Source organism: Grammomys surdaster, unplaced genomic scaffold, assembly GCF_004785775.1.
Source record: "Grammomys surdaster isolate TR1022 unplaced genomic scaffold, NIH_TR_1.0 129, whole genome shotgun sequence".
Classification (NCBI taxonomy): Eukaryota; Metazoa; Chordata; class Mammalia; order Rodentia; family Muridae; genus Grammomys; species Grammomys surdaster.
Window position 1 is genome coordinate 5,276,575 of NW_021604587.1, and position 24,275 is coordinate 5,300,849.

The following is a 24,275-nucleotide window of genomic DNA, read 5'->3' on the forward strand; positions in this document are numbered from 1 at the left end:
GATCCCAGTGACAAGTCACCAATAGAACTAAGACAAAACAGGAAACCCTTCTGGGACTTACTAAAGAGTTTTGCCTCTCAGTCTGGGGCAGAGTGAGGCATCTTCTCATTGGCCATCTTTGGAAGGAATGGCTTGAGTGTCATTTGAGGAGGCTATAACAGAAGCTGAAATTGGCACCTACAATGCTGTTGGGGGTTGATCAGGTTGGCGTTGATTGATCAGAGAGGTTGTCATTGCTGTGCCACATTTAAGGTGGACCTCTCTATTTACAGTACAGGACTCCCAAATGAGCTGTTCCATTAGCTTTCACAGAATATCCTAGGTGGTTTCTTCAAAATTAGATGTGTCTTTTTCTGGATAGGCTGGCCTCAGCTGCTCTGAAAAGTAGTCTAAGCCAAAGTGTTCAGAAGGAAAGACTATATTCATAAGCTCTGACATCTGCCCACATAGTTCTTTCTTCTCAGGACTGGAGAAGGCTTTTAACGTCCACTTCAAAACATCTCACACATTAGATGCTTACCGAGGCAGTGTTTTACATTGTCTAATGAGCTCCCACAAAGACAGGACAGGTTCTGAGCATCCCGGTTTCCCTTGTTTTCTTTATCAATTCTGCTTCAAAGGCTTGCTTTTAGTCAACAGTGTGCTTTGAGGATGTTCAAAAGAGAGAGGCTCCATTGTCTCCCCTCTTATATAGGCTTTGTAGGTAATTAATGATGCACAGTGGGACTTTTAGAGGGATAGCTGGGGAGCTGAACAAGGACAGGAGGTCATCCTAGCAAAATGACTGAAGAATGGTGCTGCTGCAGGATCCCCACAGAGGCAAGCCATGTGCAGTTATAAAATCACTCACAAAACTCTGTTAAAATATATGGGGCTATCAATGACATAACCATTATCAAAGTCTGCCCGACAGGGGCTTGTTCTGAAAGTAGCCTGTAAACTAGTTTTTTCTAAACCCCAATCTTGTCACGGACCCAAAGCCACACTCTCAGATAGAACTTTCTATGGTTATTGAAATGAATGTTGACTTCAGCAGTTCAAACAGCCCATGTGGCTACTTCGAACAAGGAAGTTGAGGATATGGATGAGTAGAAAAGCAATTGTCTAGCATGTGTGCAAGGACCTGGGCTGGGCTCCCGATAGCCAAAAACCTAAACTCTAGAATGTGAAATGGAGCTGCTGTGAAGAACTGAATTTTAAATCATGGATCTAGAGAAACAGAAGGCAAATATACATAGGGTTAGAAGACATTTCAGGCAAGTTGTAAGAACCAGGTCAGTAAGGAAGTGAGGTAATGACAGGTTTCTTTAGTTTCTTATTTATCAGTTCAAGCAATACTTGTTGAGAGCATCACCAACTACCAGGACACTGATCAGGATGAAGGGGAGAATTTGATCAAATTGCGGTGTGGCCGTCAGGTCCAGTATCAGAATTGCTGATTGCTAATGGGCTTCTTGGAACCCCAAGTCTAATGCTCAGAGGTGTGAAAGGCACTCACTTGCAAATGATGTGAGGCCTCTGATGTACTCACCGTCATCCATGATTCCAATGGTCACTCCTTTCCCCGTGTATCCCAGCTCCCAGGCTTCGGCCACGTTCAAGTCTAGCCCAGGAGTTCCATCAGCTTGCCCAGTGTTGAACTGACAGAGGAATTCAAAACAGAGAATCTGATTGGCTTGATGTTGTGACATATGCTGATACTTGAAGGGTGTAGTAAAGGCTACACCCTTCATGAAACATGCTTTTGGGTGGCCTACTTCACCCCAAAGAATTCCCTTCCTATTTGTTTCACATAAACAATCGATTTTTCTGATTTATGTAAAGATTAAGTACTGCTCTAATCCCCTCATCTCATAACTAAATTGCTGTCTCCAAATTCTCTTCACAGGGGTAGGCATATTGCTCAGTGGTAAAAATGTTTGTCTAGCACTTACAAAGCCCTATATTTAAATCCTGGCACCACAGAAAAAAATTCAAATCATCTTATATAATGGTCTTGGACAAGTTATCACAGCAAACCCTCCAAATAGAAAATGAAATGATTTCTGTCAAACCTCTGTTAAGCTCATGCTTTGAATTTAACATATAATATCTTGGCTTATTACTGAATAAAGTTCCTTCACTACATGACAATAACTTTTTTTGTGTGGAGGAATTGTAGTACTGTTATACTAAAACTTGCTCTAAAATACGTGTTGAACTAAATTCAAGGTAGGTGGCCATTCTTCAGTGTATATTATAGTATAGAAAAATAAAATCCTCCTCTGTTTTTTGTGTGTGTACGTATGTGTTTGTATGAACGCAAGTGTGTGTGTGTGCCATTGGATGTGTGTGCATGTATGTGGAGGCTAATGGTCAACTTGGGGTGTTGTTCCTTAGTGATCCTTTTGGGTTTTCAGATGGTTGAGAGCTTGCCAAGAGAGTTGGGATGGCTAGCCAGTGAGCCCAAAGGGTCTCCCATCTCTCACACCTCAGTTCAGGGATTATACGTACATGCTGCCACTTTATAAGCACCATTACAAGTGCTTTGCATGTGGTTTCTAGGGATTGAACTCTGATCCTCATGCTTCCAATGACAAGCATTTTAGTGACAGAGCTATCATTTTAACTCCTCCATATTTTTCAAAAGGAAGATTAAGGGTTGGTTCACACTAATGCATTTCAGTCGCCTCTTTCCATGTATGTATATTCTGTACATATTTTCTCAAGGATGGCATATGAAGAAATAGTAAGGTTGGAGTGTGTGCTGGCAAAGGCCCATGGTGACCAGAGGATGTCCTGGTATTACTGAGACATTACTGGAAAGTCATTAGTGTCTTTAGTATGCTTCACAAAGGTTATTAGTCTTTTCCTTCTGGGCCCACATTAAGGATTATATTCCTTCTTCATTTTCCTCCTTCTTATTTAGAATGGTGATGTGATCATGGTTTTGGCCAGTCCAGTGTGAGTTCATGTGCTATTCATCACACCTAGGCAGAAGTTTCAAGAGACATACATAGTTTGTTCCTTTTCCCTGCTGAGGTGCCGTGGAAGCATTTAAAAAAATAGCACCAGAAAAAAAAAAGGAGACGTTGATTTTAAGAAGCTACTGTGATTTGGAGTTATTTCTTATTGTAATAAACCTACCCTGATTAACATACATAAGCTCATTCAATTACCCAGGTTTTCAGAATTCTATGTCCAAAAATCACAAGGCACAGCCAAATACTGAAGCCTCAGGGGAAACTGGGTTTTATTCCTATGGTGTAGCAGTCCATGTTCTTTAATTTTCTACCTTGCTTGTCATCTTTTAATCCTAATAAAGTAAGCCATCACTCACAGTTATAAATCAGTCATTTATAATGTGCTTTGCAACTTGGGTTGGCTTGGAGTCATTGATTTCCTTTTAAAAAAGATTTACTTTTATTATTTTTAATGATGTGTACACGTGTGGGTTTATGAAAGTGAGTGCAGGTGCCTAAGGGGCCAGAGGTGTGGGATCCACTGGAGCTGGAGTTGTAGACAGTTGTGGGCTGCTTGACAATACGTGCTGGGAATGGAACGTGGGTCATCTGGAAGAACAGTACACGCTCTTAGTCACTGAGCCATCTCTCTTGTCCCTATTAATCTTTTAAACATATCTCAATCAACCCACATGGGTCCCAATGGATTGTAGATGAGCCAGAAAATACTTGCCATGAGACAGCCTAGGTTTCAGTGCTCTGAATCCTGATTTCGCTGTCATTGTTTCAGGCAGTGCTGAAATGCCGTCTTTGACAATCTTTCGCCTCTCTCACTCAGGAAAACACTGGATTCTTACTCTTAAGGCTGTGACTTTAACAGGTCCCTCTCACCTTTCTATCCCTGTTAACACCTCTAGATTACTTCTAAATATTTGATCTGGCTTTTTGGTAGTTTGCAAGTCTTCATTCTCATACAGGGTATACCTGTTCAGAATGCAAGACCATGTGATCAGCTGTTGGTAGATGCTTAGGGGGCAAGCTGAACAGGAGGTAACAGATAGACATTTAAGCTTATCGAAGGGTATAGAGGCATTCATTGGCCTGGATGCTGGTTATTATCCTATCAAATAACAAAGAAATAGAAATTCATCTTTCAAAGTGTGGGCCATTATAAATAATAGAGAAACTTACCAGGTACCATTGCTTTGTAAAAAGAGGATCATTCATGTTGATGTCAATCTCATTGATGTCCCTGTACCCTCTCTTTTTACGGTCAAATCCTTCTTGTTGCAGGGCCATCTTTATCTGGAACAATATCAATAGATTACCCAAGTACAAACCTTAATACCCTTCTTCTGGAATTCATTGCCATGAATTCAAATTTTATTTGTAAACAGTCTTTATGTTCAAACACATGTGTACTTTCTTTAGCAAATGGAAGAGTATCCTTTGTAGGATCTCATCTATTGTCTAACCATTTACTTGTGGTTATACAAAGCAACCAGGCATTGGTGATAGTATTGCTGAGTAGGAGCAGTTCACAAGTTGGTGAGTGCAAAGCCAAAATAGGCAGAGCCAACACATAGAGTGGAGAGAGATTTATTACCTGCCACAGGCAAGGAAAGCATGGGAGTTGTTTTCAAAGCAGTGCCCCTTTCCCTTGGGACCAAAGGAACCCAGGGTTTTATTTAGGTGACCTGTGCATTTTCATGCAGGGCTGGGCCCATTCTTAAACACACTCAGTTAAGGAGTCGTTCCTGAACATGCTCAGTTTAAGTCTATAATTTATGAAGGAAAGAGTAGCCACACATGCTTAGTGGACAGTTCTAAAACACATGTTTAAAAGGTCAAATTCATAGACAGGATGCCTCACAACATGCTGAACTTGTGACATACAGTTTTGGCTAAAATAAGGGGAAGAGACACTTGAAGGTATATTAATACAAGAATTTGCCCCACAAGTGCCTGCCTCTATCAGTGGCTAACAGCAACTCAAAACAAATTCCCTTGAAATAAGAATTGGATGGAGAAAGTATTCTTGAGGGAGATGAGGAGTCAGGGGTCATTAAGTGAAAGAAAAGAAGACAATAGAACATTTCAGTCAGGAGAAGGAAGCTGATGAAGACTGAGGAAGCTGATGAAGACTGACGGACAGACCAGGGTGAAACCCAAATAGCTCAAATAGCGCGTATTGCTGAAGGCTTTCAGCCTTTGCATTTGTAGTGTGTGCTGCACTGTCACAACTGAGAGTCACAAAATCCCAGCAGACTTGAAGCCTCCTACCAAGGAGCAGGCAAAGTCTACTGCAAGGCCCTAGAAGTCAAATGGGAAGGCCCTGGGAGAGAGGCTGAAGGACTGCTCTGCTTTCCTTGTTCCCATAATTCAGTTTTGGGTAGCCAGGCAGATTCCTAAGCTCTTGAATAGCAATGAAATTTGGGAGCTGGTAGTTCAAGCAGGCTCCAGGCCATGACCAGCTTTTGTTCTAATCAGAGAATTTCTTTCTGCTTAGGGATTCAGTATGCTGTCATCCAATTGCTGTGGCCAGTCTGATTACCTATAAACTTAAGGATAAAGGCCCAGCACAGAAGGGTGTGTGCCGATGGATATTTATTATTAGTTCTATTAGATTTTGTGACTCAACACTCTTTTTTACTTCTCAATTCTCCCTAGAATGTCTGAGGACACTTTCTTCCTGTCCACCCAGTTTCAGGACAGTAGGCATGAAATTCTGAGCTCTTCTACTCAAGACAGCAAGGGTTTCCTCAGCCTCAAGATGCTGCTTTAGTGGCTTCTCTCTTAGCAGTTGAGTCTCAGGAAGACAAGGAAAGGACAGGGAAAACTTGGAGCCCCTTTACCTCAGAGCCTACTTACTGGACTCCCTCACTAAAGGGTTCTGGTTAGAGCTCCTACAGGCAGGTACTGTAGGACACCCAAAGCTGACCCTCCAACCTCCCTTTGACAGTGAGCCCCTGGCAGCACCCTGTACCCAGTTCATGGAAGTGATTCAGAAGCACTTCTTTTATACACAATCAGAGCCTTTCACTGGTGTGGATGAGAGTAGAGCAGGAGGGTCACACCCAGAGTGAGATGAGAAGCAATGAGTGAAAAAACTCCACATTTTCCTCCAGTCCTTCCCCTTCCATAGAAGAGGTTAGTTCTCACTTCATTGTTCTCTACACCTACCCATGAAGGCTGGGCTCGTTTGACAGAAAAATTCAAATTCTGCCAGGAACTCTCTATGTTCAGCAAAGAAGTCTTTGTGCAGCACTGCTCTGGGTTATTGGATGTTTTCCAAAAAGGTAGTATATGCTGTGGTATATCTAGTAGCAAAGTAATTGGAAACATGGGGTGGATTAGTATTTTTTTTATAATGGCAAAATATTGACATAGCTTATATCCACTAAAAAAGATAAATTACAACTCAACTATGTACACACCTATAGACATATGCATCCATATGAATATTCATGTGTTCATTCATATATATATTCATGTACATGAATATATACATACACACATATATAATATGTATACACATAATATATATATATATATTCCCTAAGACATAGATGCCCCAAATAGGATGAAATATGCACAGATTTTATTAAGAGAGAAAAATATAAGAAATTGTGCAGCATGGGTAGGTGAACAAAGTCAACCAAATGCATTCTTGCCTTCCCTGTAGACTAAGGAAGCACCAGAGGGCTGTTGAGAGCCCAAATCTGGGCTTACTGAAGCCCTGTGACTTTCCAGGGAAGTGGGCCGGCCTCAGCACCCCAATACTGGCCTGGAGCAATGGTGGGAAGCATAGTCTCACTGCTACAGGTCTGTAACTTTCAGGATGCCACAGCTGGGGTCTTTGGCCTGTTATATTCCATAAAGTCAATGGTTTTCAGGACATTACATTCTTATAACACCACCTCTACCCTGTGTGTGTGTGTGTATGTGTATGTTGGAATTCATTAATACAAAGAACATTTGAAAGGTCCCAGCAAGTGTTTGGTTCTCAGTCTAGAGAGACAGCTACTATGTGCCTCTTTTCCAGATCTTTTACTGTGAAAAGAATTTAAGCTGAGCATCCCTTCAGCTTATGAAGGAAGAAGTCTGAATTCACCAACTTGTTTCCCCAATTTGGTCTCACAGGGAGGCCTTTATCCCCAGTGCTCACCACAGGGACACCTTTATTGCCTTCTATGGGCTCAAATCCTGTTGGACTCATTGCCTCGAATAACTTCTGTGAAATAGTAACTTTCCTTCCTAGGATCTCTGGGAAGCAAGTACAACTACCAACTGCCATGGGGAAGTTTGAAAGTTCTCTGCTATATGTTGTTACTAGCAGTCGAGGTACAAAAGACCCATAGCACAGCTGATGTGAAGGGCTGTGCCTGGATGACCTCACCCATCACTCCAAACTTAATTAGGCTGGGAACACACTAATGAAAAGACTGCTTAATCCGTTTCCATAAAATTAATTGTAATTCCATAAACAAGGTTTTAATGGAAACCGGTGATGCTTTAGGGTGCCGTAGTCCCTGGACATCATTCGTCTTTGGAATCAGGAATCCTGAGTCTAAAGCCAGCCTTCTGCATCTATACTTTCCTGTCATAGGCATGCTACGATAGAATCGGCAGAATGTCCTCACAAATACATGCTACACATAACTCCAGGAGTGTGCTGATTTCATGCACATCTATTGCTTTTATTTTCTGGGTCCTTGTTCAATTCTAATTCATAATTATACTTAAGTTTTACATAATTAGTAATCATATTGTTAGCAAACCATGCATTCTTTCTTCCTGGAGTGTCTTACTATAAAACATTTTAACATGTTACTACAGAGCGGTGGTATTTAATTTTCTACACCTCTGTAGAGTCAGGTACCAAATATTTCCCTCTTATTGGATGTTTAGCTTGTTTTCTATTGTAACTGAGATTAACATGACAAGAGTGATGAGGTTTCAAGCCATTTTCAAAGAGCTCTGTAGAAGATTTCAGTGCTATAATTATATGTGTGATAAATCCCCTAATATCAGAGTAATGTTTTCTTAGAGTCTAAAGGATATGCCTCGCTGTAACTAAAAGATCACCTGACTCGCTGTCCCATCTCTATGCTTTGAAGTTTAATATATTTCATGCAGCATCTGTCATCACCATTTGGGTGGAATCCCAGTGACATTTGTATGACTTAACCATAGCTCTCCCCTTTCTAAAATACAAAGCACAATTAACTTAGATTCATAGGTTTAGAATGGCTCCCCAAAGTGTACCATTGACCATTTGTACAAATGTCTAAACAAAGCCATGGGAAATCAGGAGTGCTTAAGACTTCTCAAAACTAAAAGGAACTGATGGATACCCCACAGCTCTGATTCAGTTTTTACACCTTCCTTAGTCATATATGCACATATGGGACCCAAATAACTCCACCTACTCCCTACTCTTTCTGGTTCTCAACTGAGAAATTCTCAGTCAACAGACGTTTCTTGTGTGTTTAGGGTACATCATATAGGTACAGTCTAAGGACAGAACAGAAAGTAACCCAACATGGTTACTTACTATTTTCTAGGAAACAAGGTATGCCCTTTATCTTCCATCTTTCCAACACAACTATGCAATATTGTCACAGCTGATTGAAGGAACGCTAACCTGATCGAGAATAGCAAGCATGGCTCTGGAAGGCCCTATCCTTCTCTCCAATTCCCTCTGCCTAGCTAAAAACCATTAGATTAAGTTCCTAAGGCTAGCCCCCTAGGTCTATTCCCTTATTTGGCCAATCCCTCCTCCTGAGGCTGACCACCAAGGTCCAGGTATCGAAGCATTGAAGTCCAGCAATCAAAAGCCCTCTTTGACTCACCCAATTAACATTCCCAATCAAAATTAAACACCCCATCCTAATGTGCGTTTTCCTCCCTTTACTTTTAGTTCTAAACATTTTTTAAAATTTTAATTTAATTTTTTACTTATTCATTTTACATCCCATTCATTGTCCCCTCCCTGTCACTTCCTTCTACAATCTTCCCCCTCCCACCTCCCCTTCTTCTCTAAGTGGGTGAGGCCCACTGGCTTCCCCCCACCCCTCTGACTCTGGCACTTCAAGTCTCTGCAAGGCTAGGTGCTTCCTCTCCTACTGAGGGCAGACACAGCAGCCCAGCTAGAAGGACATATCCCATGTACAGGCATCAGCTTTTGGGATAGCCCCCACTCCAGTTGTTTAGGACCCACATGGAGACACAGGAAGATCAACAGAGTCAACTAACCTGGATCCTTGGGGCTCTCAGAGTCTGATGCTCCAACCAGAGAATATACACAGGCTGGACCTAGGCCTCACCTTTACCTTTATAAACTATCGTTTTCCTATGTGCCATGACTGTCTCCTCTCTACACAGAGGCAGTCCTTTGTCCTCTAGGACAAACTCCCTGCTCCCCACTCCCTTGTCCTTCTTCTCCCCTTTCCTTTGTTCCCTTCCCCTTCTCCCTCTTCCTCTATCTTCTGCCTTTGTTCCTATACCCACTCTCTGTCCCTCTGGGGTAAATAAATCTCCTTTGTGCTGAGAATGCCTGCTGAGAACTTGGTCTGAGAACTTGGTCTTGGGGATCCTGAGCCAATATTTCCCCATCCACTGATCATTCGGAGGTTCAGAAGCCATTGGTCCAGTGTGGAAGGATGGCAGGGTCACTGAGGTTGACCAATTGATTCTAACTTTCCATTAAGCTACACTGCTGTTCCCTAAGACATTTAGCACAGTCAGTCTTCCAGAAATCTGGGTCAGCTTAAGTGGGGAAATAACTGGCTAAGGACTGGACTATCTTCCCTGCTGGGCTGATAATTAAACAGCTGTTAATTATCATGGAATGTGCTGGGTTGGGAGGAGCCAGCAGAAAGGGGAGTAAAAGAGACACTTGCATCCCACAGGGTGAGAAAGGTTTTTGGCTTGAAGAGAATGCAAGGAGAGAAAAACGGATGGATCGGTCTAGGTTCTTTTAAGTACTTAGGTTTGTCAATTGTGTGGTAAACTTAGAACATAAGATGATGGCACTTTGGTTCTGAGCCACCAGCATAGGTCAGGGAGTCCGGAGCAGATGCACATCTCAGACCACAGGGACCACAATATCCTGGGTCATCACTTGCTCTTGCAGGATCCACAGCTGAACGGTAATCACCAGCAGACATTTGGGCTCCAAGTCTGACCATTTGCTTCTGTCAATCATAATCTGAATAAAATTACTTGCATGCTTGTGGGTTTTGCTTTTTAAAACTCTACCTCTGGTTTGGAGAGATGACTCAGTGGTTAAGAGCACTTGCTATCCTTCCAGAGGACTCAAATTCAGTTCCTAACACCCAAATGAGCAGCTCACAACCACCCCTAACTCCAGATCTAGGGAATCCAACATCCTCTTCTGGCCTCTGAAAGTACCCACAGGTTATGTGGACACACACACACACACACACACACACACACACTCACACACACACACACGGTGGGGGGAAGAGAGAGAGAGAGAGAGAGAGAGAGAGAGAGAGAGAGAGAGAGAAAGGCAGAGACAGAGAGAGACAGAGAGAGACAGACACAGAGAGAGACAGAGACAGACACAGACACAGACAGAGACAGAGAAAGACAGAGAGACTTAAAACAGCAACAGTAACAAAACCGTACCATTTTATCTCTTCTGTCAGAACATCACCCAGAAACTAAGGGACCTTGCACTCCTATAGTTCCTTTAAACACCCATAAATAATGAGTTGTGTTTTGTTGGACATTGATTTGTTGGCTATGACACTGACTGTGTTACACTGTCATTTTACGTATCACAAAGAATTATGTTGTTTACAATTGTTATGGGCTGAATTGTGTCATGGAAGATATAATGAAGTCCTAATCTCCCATGCCTAGGGAAACAAAAATTAAAATGGCTTCACTGTGGCCATTTTTTTTTAACCTTTCCTTGTGCTTTGTCTGTCTGACACACTGTGTCCTGAGCTTTTTCAAACACCAATAAGGTGATTGTTGTGTGATATAGGTACAGTACTGTGATGATTATCTGCTAACACACAGTATACATGTAGGCATGGTAACACTTTGGTTACACTTGGTCAATAAATAGGGGATTTTAAAATTTTTGTAAGGCAATTATTGCTAAGTGCCTTCTACAATGTTTGTACCAAATGGCACTCCCACTAAGAATGTGTGAGAGTGAGAATTTCAGAAATGTGTGAATCTTGGAGGTCTTGACCCAGTAGTCTGGGAGCCAGAGAAGAACTTGGCCTTTTGGGAAATATTGGCTCCTGTGCTTCCTTCCCATCCTGGGTGGAAACTCTCAGAGTAGCCAAGGTCCTTTGTGTCTCTGACATTTGCTTTGTCTTAGATAGTGAGGCAGAGGTCCCTAGCTCTGGTTGCATAGCCTTGGAATTTGGTAAGATCCAGAGGTTCAAACAAGACTCCAGAGTTTAGGGTGATTCATGAGGGCAGCTGGGGTTGAGGCCTGTGTGTCCCAGCCCTTGCTGTTCTCTCATGACCATATTTGACAAAACAAAGGCTGAGAACTGATATCAAATCCAGCCAAGGAGGAGGCATCTTTGAATGAATGACCTTGGAGGACCTTTGTCAAACTGGGAGGCAAACGTACTCCATTTGCCCAAATAAACAGACTGCTATGTTCACCTCCCAGGTGGGGATGAGAGTGATGCAGAACTAGTGTAGGGGTTGAGAACAGTGCAAAATTCTCCAAAGAATACATAAATCTTATTTGTGAACACCCTCTTGTTTTGCACCATCAGCATTATAGCCTTTATTTTGGGTGGAGGCTTGTTTCTTACTGGTAAGTTAAAACCAAACTGAAAGGACAATGGCAACTCTCTCACCCAGCAAGGCAGCAAGGGGAGATTTTACTTTTCAGCTTTAAGCAGCTAGGAGACCCTGAACTAAGTGGGGTCGGGGACCATTCATCTCTAGGTAGGAGATCATAGTTTTGCTTCTTTGGGATATCATATTGACATCTAAGTAGCCATGGTTCCCACTTGTTACAGACCGACTTTTGGACATTTCCAAACCCAAATATTGAACCTGTGACCAGTTCCTCAGAACGAGATTATATCTGGAGACTTTGTCCATGAAGGGTGTAGATAAAATGAGTCATTAGAGTGTAGCCTAATCAAACAACCCTGTGTATGAAGGGACTCTGGCCAGCTTGAGCCTGGCAGGCACAGATCTGGAAGGCCTTGCCCCTCTTCCCAATATCCCTCTTTCCTGCTAAAATTCACTAGATTAAGTTCCTAACACTAGCCCTCCAAGGTCTATTCCCTTATTTGGCCAATCTGTCCTCCTAAAGCTGACTACTAAGGTCTAGCTATCAAAGCATTAAAGTTCAGCAATCAAAAGCCTTCTTTGACTCACCTAATTAGCATGCCCAATTAGAATTAAATGCCTCATCCTAAGGCAAGGTTTCCCCTTACACCTTTATAAAATGCCATTTTCCTCTGTGCCTTGTTTGTCTCCTTTCTATCCAGAGGCAGTCCTTTGTCCTCTGGGACAAATATCTCTGCTTCCTTTCCCTTGTTCCCTTCCCCCACTCCCTCATCCTCTATCTCCTGTGTTTGTCTCTTATTCCCTGCCCTCTGTCCCTCTGGGGCAAATAAATCTCATATGTGCTGAGAACTTGCTCTTGGGTGGTGGGTGTCCTGAGCTGATACTTTTCCTTTTGGTGTGTTCATGAAAGAGCAGTTAAGGAGACTGGTACAAAGAGACTGTTGAGAGGTTATCTGGAGAAGGCTGACTACAAGCCAAGAATAAAAGCCTAGAACAGATACCCCAAACCAGCCACATGGTCCCCAAAACAGCCCAGCCAATGCCCTGATCTGTGACTTTTGTTTCCATCCATTTCTGTTCCTTAAACTTCTTTGACTGTGGATTTGGATGGCTGCAGCTCCACAAATTCGATACCTGGCAATGTAGCTGCAGATGTGCTAGTTTATCTGTTCTGGTGTCAAAATCCAAAGAGAGAGAGAGTGAAGAGGGTTGGGAAGGGAAGGAGCTGCTGAGAGAGCTCAGATTCAGGAAGATTGGGAGCAGGTGGCCAAGACTGTTAATTTCTTCCTTGAGCAGGCAGGTGTGACTTTTGGAAAGCCCAATTATGTGCAAATCGCAACTTTAGAAAGAACACGGAGTTAAGCCACAATTATGGCTGATCGCACAACGTTGCTTAGCCTCATTTAGAGAGGTCTGTCCGACTTGCAAGAATGAAGGCAATCGATTGAGGGAACAAACTATGGCTTTGGGCCTCTGACCACAGTTCTAGCCGCTGCATCTCAGTGACAAGATATTAACAAACTGCTATCCATCATCTGGAGCACTGCACACAAGGTATGCCATGACATAAATCAATGCAATTAGGGAGGAAACGAAAGAGGTTTCCAGTGGAGCAAAGTGCAGAGAGAACCAATGAGAATGTCATTAAAGGATAAAATCTCAGCTCTGCTGTCTGCAGGAACATGTGGATTTTGCTTAGCAGGAGCTTGAACACCCTCTTGTTCCCATTACCAGGGTTATGAGTGAATGTTAGGAGCCTGGTTTGTGGAAGTGAAGACTATTAGAAAATGGTAGATACTCTGCCAAATGTTAATCAAGGGCTGGCTAGACTGGTGTATCTGGGGGATGGGACATGGAAGCTAGGAGCTCCTAAATGTTGTCGTTGGCCAAAATGATGTTGCTTTCTCTATGGGACTCTGTTAAGAGATGAGTGCAGAAAAGAGGCTAAGAAAGGTTAAGCCACTAGAACGTAACAGTAGCTTTGTACACACACACACACACACACACACACACACAATTGATCACTCCAAAAACTTGCATGAGCTACACAGACCACTCTGGTTTCCATCACGGTAAGTAGAAGGACCCTAGTGTTACAAGAGAAGGATCCTGGAAAGATAATGGGAGGAAAAGTCTGAGGATAAGGATGGAGAAAGAGGATTGAGAAAAAGGCTTTCTCATCCTTTGTCTTAGCTGTGACCAGTTCCAGCCTCACATCTGACAGTCTGCCCAGTTCTCCTCATCCTCTGAAAGTCACCAGTATTAAGGTCAGGGTAAGATGAAGTAAAGCTCACAGGGTACTCGAGAATGTGTGCAAGGCAGCCCACAGAGAGTGGCTGGCTCTAGCTTGGCACAGGAGCAGGTTCTAACACTGCATCACATAGCCCATGATGCTGTACCCTTCAGTTCTGTTGGTGAAGCATGACATGGGAGATGCTAGGTGGGATGTGTCTGGGTTGCTAAACCTCAAGATGAGAAAGATGACACCCTAGGTCCAGGTGAATCAAAGTCACGATTCTCCCAGGTGTTAAAGGTCCGGTGACCAATCACTAGATATAGAATCAGAAAAAACCCAGGCTCAAGCCCTGGCATAGTGGCCCCTTATTTGTATATATTTTGAGGCAGGTCCCCAAATTCTTTCAGTCATGTTTTCATCTAGAGCAGAGATTTGGGCTTCTGTAAACAAAAGTTTGCTGGAAGCCATCCAGTCCTCTTTGTTTACGTATCACTTCTGGCTGCCTCCATGACACATAACACAGTTGAATATGTTTGAAGGAGACCATATGGCATTAGGACCTGCTGTATCAGCTCTGGAGCCCTTTTATAGAAATTTGTTGACTCTGATGCCCAGCACAGAGATGATATAATTCTTGAACTTACGGGTGAGATGCAGGTGGAAGAAAAAGTCCTTGTTGGGAACTGGGGAACAGTCTATAAATGTTCCTGAGATGATTATGGTGAGTAATATATTCACAGAGTCTATATCATCAAGACAGAATGAGGGGTAGGGTTTAGGCTAATAGAGCACATGGTGTGTCTTGATGGGTATGAAAACAGCCTCCTGCGACTTGAGTCACCTGCCCCAGGCACGGGCACCTGGGTTGACTGCAGCCTTGAAGGGTTAAGCCTTAATTTTCAACATTCATTATCCAGATTGATTGCAACTCTATTTAAATGATTTAGAAAGCAGGTCCCCTGGGAAGGAGGCTACATCCAGGTGTTCTCACTTAGCCACATGTGTGCAGAACTTAATTAGAGAGCTTTCTCTATGGCAGTGTCAGAGATTGGTGGAGGGGATGGGAGTTCATACAAAAGGTGATTTCAAGAGCCTTGGGCAGTTTCTGCAGGCTAGGGAGAAGTGTTACTGTCACCAACAACAAAGGATCAAGGTTGCATTGTGCACCCCACAGGAGAAAGAACTAAGGATAGGGAGGAGGGGTAAGGGCACTGGAAGGAGCGTTCACCGAGTCTTTGAACTCTTTAGCATAGACCTTGTGTGTGGTATGTGTTTACTGTGGGGAAGACCTACCATTTACATGCTGTCGTTTTGTTCTATCCTAAGAATGGACAAAATCAACTGATTGCTCCAGAATGTAAATGAATTATGGAAAATTTAGCCTCTGTTTTTTAAATAAGAAGACACTGGACATCAATTTTTCCTACTAAGAGATGGAGATGGACTGAAGTGCCCAAGGGAAGTATAGAAACCCTTCCTCTGCTTTCTTCCTCAAGGGCATGTGCTTGTGGTCTTCTTCGAAGGCCAGAATCTTTTCCAGCAGCAAAGTCTTCTTTCTTTGGTATTTCATTAGTTGCCAATGGCACAGAAGAATGTGTGTTGAAACCACAATTGGTGGATGTTTGAGGTTGTTGGGCCCCCATGACAGTACATCGCCAGCATCAGAGGAGTCATTCATGTCAGGACGAGCAGCCTGAGATCACCGAACATCAACAAGGAATAAAGGTCAGAGCTATTGATTCTTAACGTACTTCGTATTCTACAGGGGGCACCCAGTGGCAGGGTGTTAATGAACCCCTGCACGGTGGTGCAGAACAAATGTAGGGCATAATGAATTGGCTTGGCTGTAGCCCTCCTGGCAGGCTTGGAACTGTTCATTCTCTTAGGTCTGCCCTTTGAGAAAAGGCCAGAGAAAACAGATTTTTATTCTGAGGTGTTTTAGTTGTCTGTGGCTTCAGTAACGAACGGCCACAAACTTAGTGGCATAAAACATTAATTTATGCCCTCAGAGTTATGGAGGCTGGAGGTCTAACACTGAGCTGTCAGCAGGCTGTGCTCCTTCTGGGGCCTCCAAGAGTAAGTCTGTATTTTTTGTTTGTTTTGTTTCTTTTATTTTCCACTGGACTTCCTGTATTCCTAGGTTCATGGCTTCTCTTTTCTCTGCTTTCAAAGGCCAACAATGCAAGCAGTTTGGGAGACACAGGCAAGGAGATTGAAAGGTCAGGGGTTGCTTAGGCTATGGAGTGTATTTTAGGTTATGCTGGTTAACTTAAAAGCAACCAATCAACCAACCGACCAACCAACCAACCAACCAACCAACCAACTAACCAAAAATCCCGCTGGGATTATAGCTCAGAGGTATGACAGAATACTCGTCTAGAACATGTAAGGAACTAGATTCAATCCCAAATACTAAAGAAAAGAAGAAAAATAAAAATCAAGTGGGTAATTTTATTTTTTGTTCTTTGCTATATCTTCTAAAATCTCAGTGATAAATCTGGTCTTCTTATGTAATTAAACATTTTCCCTTATACACATTGTAAATTGATGACTTGTATGACTCAGCTTTTGTGATGGATGGGGAGAATTCACTTCACAGCCTTGTTACAGAAGCCCTGAGTCCTTGCTGCAACAAATGTCTTAGCTTTGGAATAATGCTAAGAACAATCTCATTTTCTGAGTGGAAGAAGCTGCCTCCTCCATGCTTGGGGAATTGACCCATTGCTCTTGGGAACACACTAACAGGCTTCTTAAAATTGAGCCTGTGGAAGGGATGCGCTTCTGCCTTCAGCAGAGGGTGGGGCTTGTCAGATACTTGGGTCTGAGGTGTTGATTTCAAGGGCATGCAAATTGGGGTCAGAGATGAATTCCTTCTAATTCTAGAGTATGTTTTGATGTGGGAAGACAAGGCGATCCATAAAGATACGGCAGTGATTTGATCGTTTGTAGCTGAAGAGAGACTTTTGTGGAGAGAATACGTAAATTTAATAGGACTTTTATTAAACTGTTTGACATGATATAAACTAACTCCTTTCTTCCATAAAAAGGGTTTAACAAACCCATGCCACTCAATACTTTATCGTGTAAATTTGCATTTTAAGGATGGTGACAAAAAATCTGAGTGCTGTTTCAGAGCCAGCAGGGGTGAAAGTGGGAGGACTTTTACCTCTTGTGAGGACACTGTGGGTTTGCTATTGCTTTCATGAGTCAAAGCTGCTGAAACTGCTGCATTGTATTTATTCCCACAAACATGTTTAGGCAGCTTATTAAGTACTGAATATCCCGGAGGCCATTGGAAATTTATAAATAAATAGATGTGTCTCCTGACTGTAAGATTCGAGCCCCGCTAAACAATTTGCAGGGGATATTAGCAGTATCAGTCACGTTTTTAGAATGTGTGTGAAGAGCTTCTAATTAATGTCAACTTTGCATGTGTGAATGTGTATGCATGTGTGTAACTATGTGTATGTGTGTGTATGCATATGTGTTGTAAATGTACAATTTGCTGATGCTTGGTGTGTAGATAACCACACTTTAACACTCAAGAAAGTCTGTACACAGGCCATAATTCTAGGGGTTCTTGTTTATTTGTTTGTTTTTGTTTGTTTTTTAAAGATTCTCTACTCCATTTTTTCTTCCTGTAAGATGGAACTAGATGGTGCTTTCTACAAACTTACCAGAGAAAAGTAAATTGTCTTTATGGCTTGGGTTAATCTTATACTGGAGGGAGGGGCACACACCTGACTCCCACTGAGCAGCAGCTAAAGGGGACTGGCCAGGAGTGCAAAGATGCAAACATATTGTGCTTGTGGTGTTGAGTGTATGGGGTGAGTGTTGAGAGATGATGGGGAGTTGTTTACATGGGAGACCAGGAGAAAATAGGCACACATATTTCTCCATGAGTACAACCTGATTTTTGAGGGCCATTTTTACATTATGAATCTGGATAGTGCTCTCAGGTCCAGTACCTTTGATCTGTCTTACAGAAATTCTCAAGGCATATTCAAAAAAGCTGAAAGCTCCTGGGGAGGTGGGAAGATAGTACTTCTAGAACCAGGATCCAAAAGCACCTGCCACCGAGTGTGGGGTCAGCATGGCTGAATCCATTTCATGTATCCTTCATGCCCTGAGAAGAAGAGGACCTTTTTCTCACTCCAGCAGGTATGGTGGCACATGTCTTTAATCCCAGGCAGAGGCAGGCTGAGGTCTATGAGTTCAAGACTAGCCAGGATTATGTAGTGAGACATTGTTTAAAAATAATCCCTAAATTTGCACTTTGTCAGCACTAGTCATAGCTGGGAAGACAATGTTTCTCTTACTCTCCAAGATGGCTCTTGCTTTCCCCTTCCTACCTTCCATATTGTCTGCCCCCAGCCAAGACTTTATTCCACATCCACTGAGGAACATAGTAGAACAGGCAGGCGATAACTGGAAGAGAGGGGAGAGACGCTGCTGGCCCATTTTGCTTCAAGAGCTAGACATCATAAAATCTAAGTGTCACTTGTGTAGGTAGATGCAGGGAGAAGAACCCAGAGGCAGTATGTATGGTGCTTCATCATTTAATCACCTGTGTGTGCATCTGAGGGGGCTGCAGCTAGGGCAGGAGAAGGATGCATCTCCACCTTGAACACTTAAACATTTGGAATTTGTTGAAGAACTGAGCATTTTGCATATATCTCAGGAACTGATTTAATTAACAGCTAGACCAATGACAACACATCAGAACTGGCGGACACCGGGTTTTAATAGAGCTTCCCATTCAAAAACTAAACCAGAAAAAGAAGAGCACTGATGGGGACTGGGAAGCAAGAAACCAGGAACTGAGAGAAGACACTGCACTGAAGATCCAGAGAACAGCTACATTAAAAGGAAAGAGAGCCAGAGGAAAATTCCTTGGAATATTAACCAGGACATAAATCAAGATTTTAATGAAACTGAAGACTAAGCCCATAAAATGGATAGGAGTTCAAAGCAAGACAAAAAGTTGTACTGATGAGACACAGAAGCATTAAGAGGATGGCAAGTCTCACAGCGGCCCCAGGACAGGGCTGGCAATGCAGATGCAGACAGGTAAAGGCAACTTAAAACTTTTTCCAGAATGAGAGCGTTAAAAGAGAAAATCATGGGACCATAGGACATCTAACAAAGAGGCAGATGCAAGATAAAGTTACAGCTATTCTGGAAGACAGGACTAGTTTTTGGGTCCTCATCCAGGGGATGGAGACAATCAAAACCAGTCAACCTTTGCATGATGCCTGGGTGATTCTGCAAGTAGAGTGTGTGTTCACTTCTTATCTCTTTACTGAAAATGATGCTGAGTAACTGAGGATACCACATCTGTATCTCAGTAGCGGTGGTCCTATTAGTCAGGATGCAGTTTGTGATCAAACATCCCTGAAGTCACGGTTTTTTGGTTCCCGCTGGATCAGAAACCAAGCCACTAGGACAGTGGTTCTCAACTGTAGGTTGGGATCCCTTTGCGGGTCGAACAACCCTTTCAAAGGGGTCACCTAAGACAATTGAAAGACTCTATTCATAACAGTAGCAAAATTACAGTTATGAAGTAGCAATGAAAATAATTTTAGGGTTGAGGGTCACCACAGCATGAGGACCTCTGTTAAAGGGTTGCAGCATTAGGAAGGTTGAGAACCACTGCTCTGGGGCCATTCTCTCACATTATGTGCACCAATGAATGGGCTGCATGTCCAAAAGAAATCACATCATTTTAGTCACCTGTGGTTTTGACACCTCCTTTTTGGTGGGGATTATGGGAAGAAATACCCTAAAAGAGAGATCTGTCTCACCATGATTGGAAGGGAATAAAGCTTATTTATATCATAAATATTTATTAGGAACTTTATAGTTCACAACACAGAACCTATTGAGTTGCTTCCTGCTTTAGGGCAGTCTACCCCATCTTTCTTCTGGGCTGTTTGCTTTGCTTAGCTTTGAAAAATAAAGTTCTGTTCCAACTTCACTTTTCTGAATATTTTCTCTTAACAGAAACAAGAACTGGAGAATTTTGCTCCCATGACAAAAAGGCCTTAGGAGGGGGAACTGGAAGAGGTTCTGGGTTCATATGTGTTAATGGATGCTGGTGGTTTACTTCAGGTAAACATCTTGCTTAGAGATTTACAGTTAAAGAATCACTAATTCTTGAGGCTTAGAGGAGTTGTGTGCCATACCACAGACAGCCAAGCATGGTTGACTCCATCATTAAATGGCAAAAGCCAACTAGTAAATAATTCAAGGTCAATGATGGTAACCAACTACTATTGGTGTATAAGAAGTTGACCCAGCTTGCAGCTTAAAGCAGATATTTCATCATTTGTATTCTATGGATCACAAATTTGGAAAGTACACAGAAAGGTTTTTTTTTGTTTGTTTGTTTTAAATTGCTTTTGATTGTGGTGGGTGTAGAACCCAAAACCACATGTGTGCTTCTGGACCAGCTCTCCTCCAATAAACTATATTCCCAGCCCCAGAAGGAAGTGTTGTCTTTATGTTATTCTAGAAACCCCAGCTGGAAAGATACAGGGATAGGTGTGAAGGAGAAGCTAGGGCTGCATGAGGATTGTGTTGCTGCTTGGGAGCTCAGGATGGATCTGCAGAGGAACAATATTGTTTCTTTAGTTCTGCACGTTTGCTGTTTTGGACATTCCTCTCTACAGAAAGGGATTCTCAGGGCCGGGTAGACAAGCTGTTTTCTGTATCTTAAACATCTCAGTTTTGAATCTTCTTTCAAATGTAGCACTGGGTTTCATGACACCAGAGGACTGCTTGCTAATACACTCCATATTGTCTTCCTTCCTCACTGGTCTATACAGATGGGTTGCCCTATGGAGGCCTCACATGGCCATACTTAGTTCCTGCGTAGAGCATACTCACTCATATCTCAATGGTTTTGACCCAGTGTACCACTCCTTACACCTCCCTGATTTTTTGATGCTTGCTACATTTCCTGGTGATGTTGAAAACTAATTTTGAGAATCCCCAGCCCCCTTGTAAATAGGTTGAGGGAAACACTTTCCTATGTATTTATATACCTTTGCTGCTATTCTGTCTTTGAACTGTAAGTTCCTCAAGGGAAAACCAAATCAAGGGTAAAACAATGGTTTCGAGAGAGGGGAAGAATGTTTAGGGGCCAGGGCTGTAGGAGAATCCCTAAACCCCACTGCTGCCACTTTGCCCATAGGTGGCAAGGCCTACCATTATTCTCTGTAGAGCACGATTTCTGTTCATCTGTTTCCCACTTTCACACCTGAAGTTTATCCTATGGTTAAATAGACAATCAAAAGCCATCAGCACGCAGGTACCCTGTCAGTAATGTAAAAAGAAGTATCAAGTTTCATTTTGTGTTGACATTCTAGCTCCTTTATGCAATTGTTTTATGCAGTCTAACACGTGCCATGTATTCCCAAGAAGCCAAGAGTCTTCGTATACTAATTGTCGAGTGGCTCTTCCTAGAAGGGTCTGCTGTTCTTAACGAAGAAACAGAGGCCTGTTTTGATGTGCCTAACAGAATTACATTGAAAGCAAGATGACGTCATGAGATCATACTCCCTTCAAGTCCTTTCTAGGAGCACTGTCTGAAGTTGGGGAAGGCATAATTTACTCAAAGCTCAGCCATTGATTAAGATACACCTGTCATGTTTTGAGTTTGTTTACATGTTGGACCACAGCAAACAGCACCCAGCAATTGTTCTTTGAATGAGGTGGGTTTGTCCTCTCAGTTTCTCATGAAGGTCCTTGTAGATATGGGTGTTGTCCCCAAGGAGTGTCCCTTTTTCTGGGAAGGCCCCATCTCTCTCCTGGTTTCTGAGTCCAGAACTGCCAAGTATAATGTAGAAGGTCACTAAGTAGAATCATATGGGGGTCAATGATTATCAAGAGTAGATTACAGCAGTGACTATGATTTCACATAAATGACACTCTTTTAATGGTCATCTTAGTCTGGATACAATTGACATTCACACAATGACAAGAACTTAAAAATGATGCATGTCTCAGGATATCCTAGTTGGTAAGAGATATATAACAGCATTTGTTGGATTTTAAAAGAAATAAATGCTGAAGAGAGTCTTCTTAAGACAGTTATTCTCCAGAAATGATTTTGCCAGAACAAACATAAATATCCCCCTTAACAAAACAAAACAAAACAAACCAAACAAACAACAAACAAACCAGAAACAACAATACAAAAGTATTAAGTTTCTTCTTAGAAGAAAGAGCCAAAGTCCAGAGGAAAGGGTGAGAATGGCTGGGTCTTGTTCTGTGCTATGGCTATGCCATGTCCAGATGAGGGCAATGAAACTTTTGCCTCCTCTTCCTCTAACGATTTTAAATAACTGTGTTGATCATCTAAGCCTGTGGGTCTCAACCTTCCTAATGCTATGACCCTTTCATACAGTTTCTCTTGTTATGGTGACCCCAATCAGAAAATTATTTTGTTACTACTTCCTAACAGTAATTTTGCTACTGTTAAGAATTGTAATGTAACTATCTGATATGCAGTATATTTGATATGTGGCCCTCGAAAGGGGTCACAGCTCACAGGTTGAAAACCAATAATATAAATGACTCCTTACCTCTACAGGTTAGACAAAGTGCTTTTTCTAGATGTTCCTTCTATAAATTAAATAGGAAAACTATCCTTGACTTTTTTTTAATGGAAAAAAAAGTACATTTTATTCTCAGTTACAGATGAGGGTGAAGTACTGTTCTCCAATACAATTGCTGAAAATGTGTCCTGCAGCCAGATATTGGCAAACTTGTTCCACTAAAGCAATTTCTGTAAGGATGTTAAAAAGACCTACCACCAAACCCCACAATGCTCTACTAGATACTTTTGAGTGTATTCTGCTAGTAGCAGTAGTCAGCTTAAATCAGAAAATTGAACAATATCACTAAAAGCCTTCTTCTCTGGGCATTTTCCTGCCTGTTCTCCGAGGCCATACCAGTCTTCTGGGCTGTGTGTTGGAAGTGAGCCAGCTTGAGCTCTGGACTTCTTCATACCTTATCAATGACTTTCTTGTTAGATGCTGTTACATAGTATCAGTATGCTTCCCTTCGGCTACCTGAATGAAACTCAGGCTTTTATTCTGAGCAAAGAAAATAACATCTCTGTTTCTTGAGTATCAGGAACAACATTATATTGATAAATGATTTCTCTTCTTTCTTTCTTTCTTTCTTTCTTTCTTTCTTTCTTTCTTTCTTTCTTTCTTATTTTTTTGATATTTATTTTCTTGAGGCACAGACTCGTTAAGTTGCCCACATTTCCTGAGTGCCAGGATTATAGGTATGTATTACCATGACAAGCTAAACCAATCCTTAAATATCCTCTATATCAAAGACTCCTAAAAATCTCTAAACCCATATATATTAATCACCACTGAGGCAGACTAACACAGACCTTGTTACCTTTGCTAAAGGCATAATCAAATTTGTCCTTAATCAATAGGCTGCATACTCCACCTTGTGAGATGTGGCCTTACCATGACAGGGACATTCAGTTCATCCCAGCCTTCAGTTAGTTCTCTCCAGACACAGCTCAAGCTTCAGTTCTGTGGATTGACTGGAAACATTTTCTACAGTGCTACCCAGTGCCATCTGGGCCAGCTGTGCTACCAATCTGCAAATAATGATGTGTGAACAAAGGCAAGTACTTAGCAATCTAAAGTGTGTGTGTGTGTGTGTGTGTGTGTGCGTGTGCGTGCACACACCTGATGCTTAACCAGCTCATGTTCAGAAAGTCAGAACTGCCTTTGCTTTTCCTCACTTGATCTATTTCAGTGAAGTCCACCATTTGCCTGTTATTTGCTCAACACTTGGTAAACAAGGAGCTTTCAAAAAAAGTAGAGAAGAAAATCAATATCTCTGTTTAGATGGACTCTCACCACTCAGGGACATTTGCCCAGTGCTAGGAAGGAAAGCAGTATGTCAGTACTTCTTAGAAACCAGAGAAGGAGCCCTGTTATTTCATCTAAGCAACCAATGGCATCCAATGAGCTGCTAGCCTGGATTTAAATGATCAGGTTAAGCCATTGTTGAAGGAGCAATACCATACACCCATGTTCCCCTTTGATGACAGGCTTCTTCTCTACTGGTGAGATCACCAGTTTATCCAACTATGGGCAAAAGTCCAAGTAGCATCAAGGACTAAATACTATATCATTACTAAGTACACAATCTCTTCACGGTTTTGATTTTCCTCCCTTGAGAGATAAGATGCATGTACTTGCTCTTGACAACAGTAAGTGTCTACACAGCATGGCACCTGGTTGCCAAGATTG

The 24,275-nt window shown here is 42.2% G+C and overlaps 1 protein-coding gene across 1 annotated transcript in view; it reads right to left on the reverse strand.

Annotated features, from left to right (window-relative positions):
• Positions 1–24,275, reverse strand: part of Pcsk2 (proprotein convertase subtilisin/kexin type 2) — a 252,744-nt gene that overhangs the window by 116,705 nt on the left and 111,764 nt on the right. Inside the window, exons 3-4 of the mRNA XM_028754882.1 lie at positions 4,134–4,247; positions 1,532–1,640 (exon numbers count right to left, since the gene is read on the reverse strand). Coding sequence (XP_028610715.1) covers positions 1,532–1,640; positions 4,134–4,247 — 223 coding nt within the window. The remainder of the gene's footprint in view (positions 1–1,531; positions 1,641–4,133; positions 4,248–24,275) is intronic.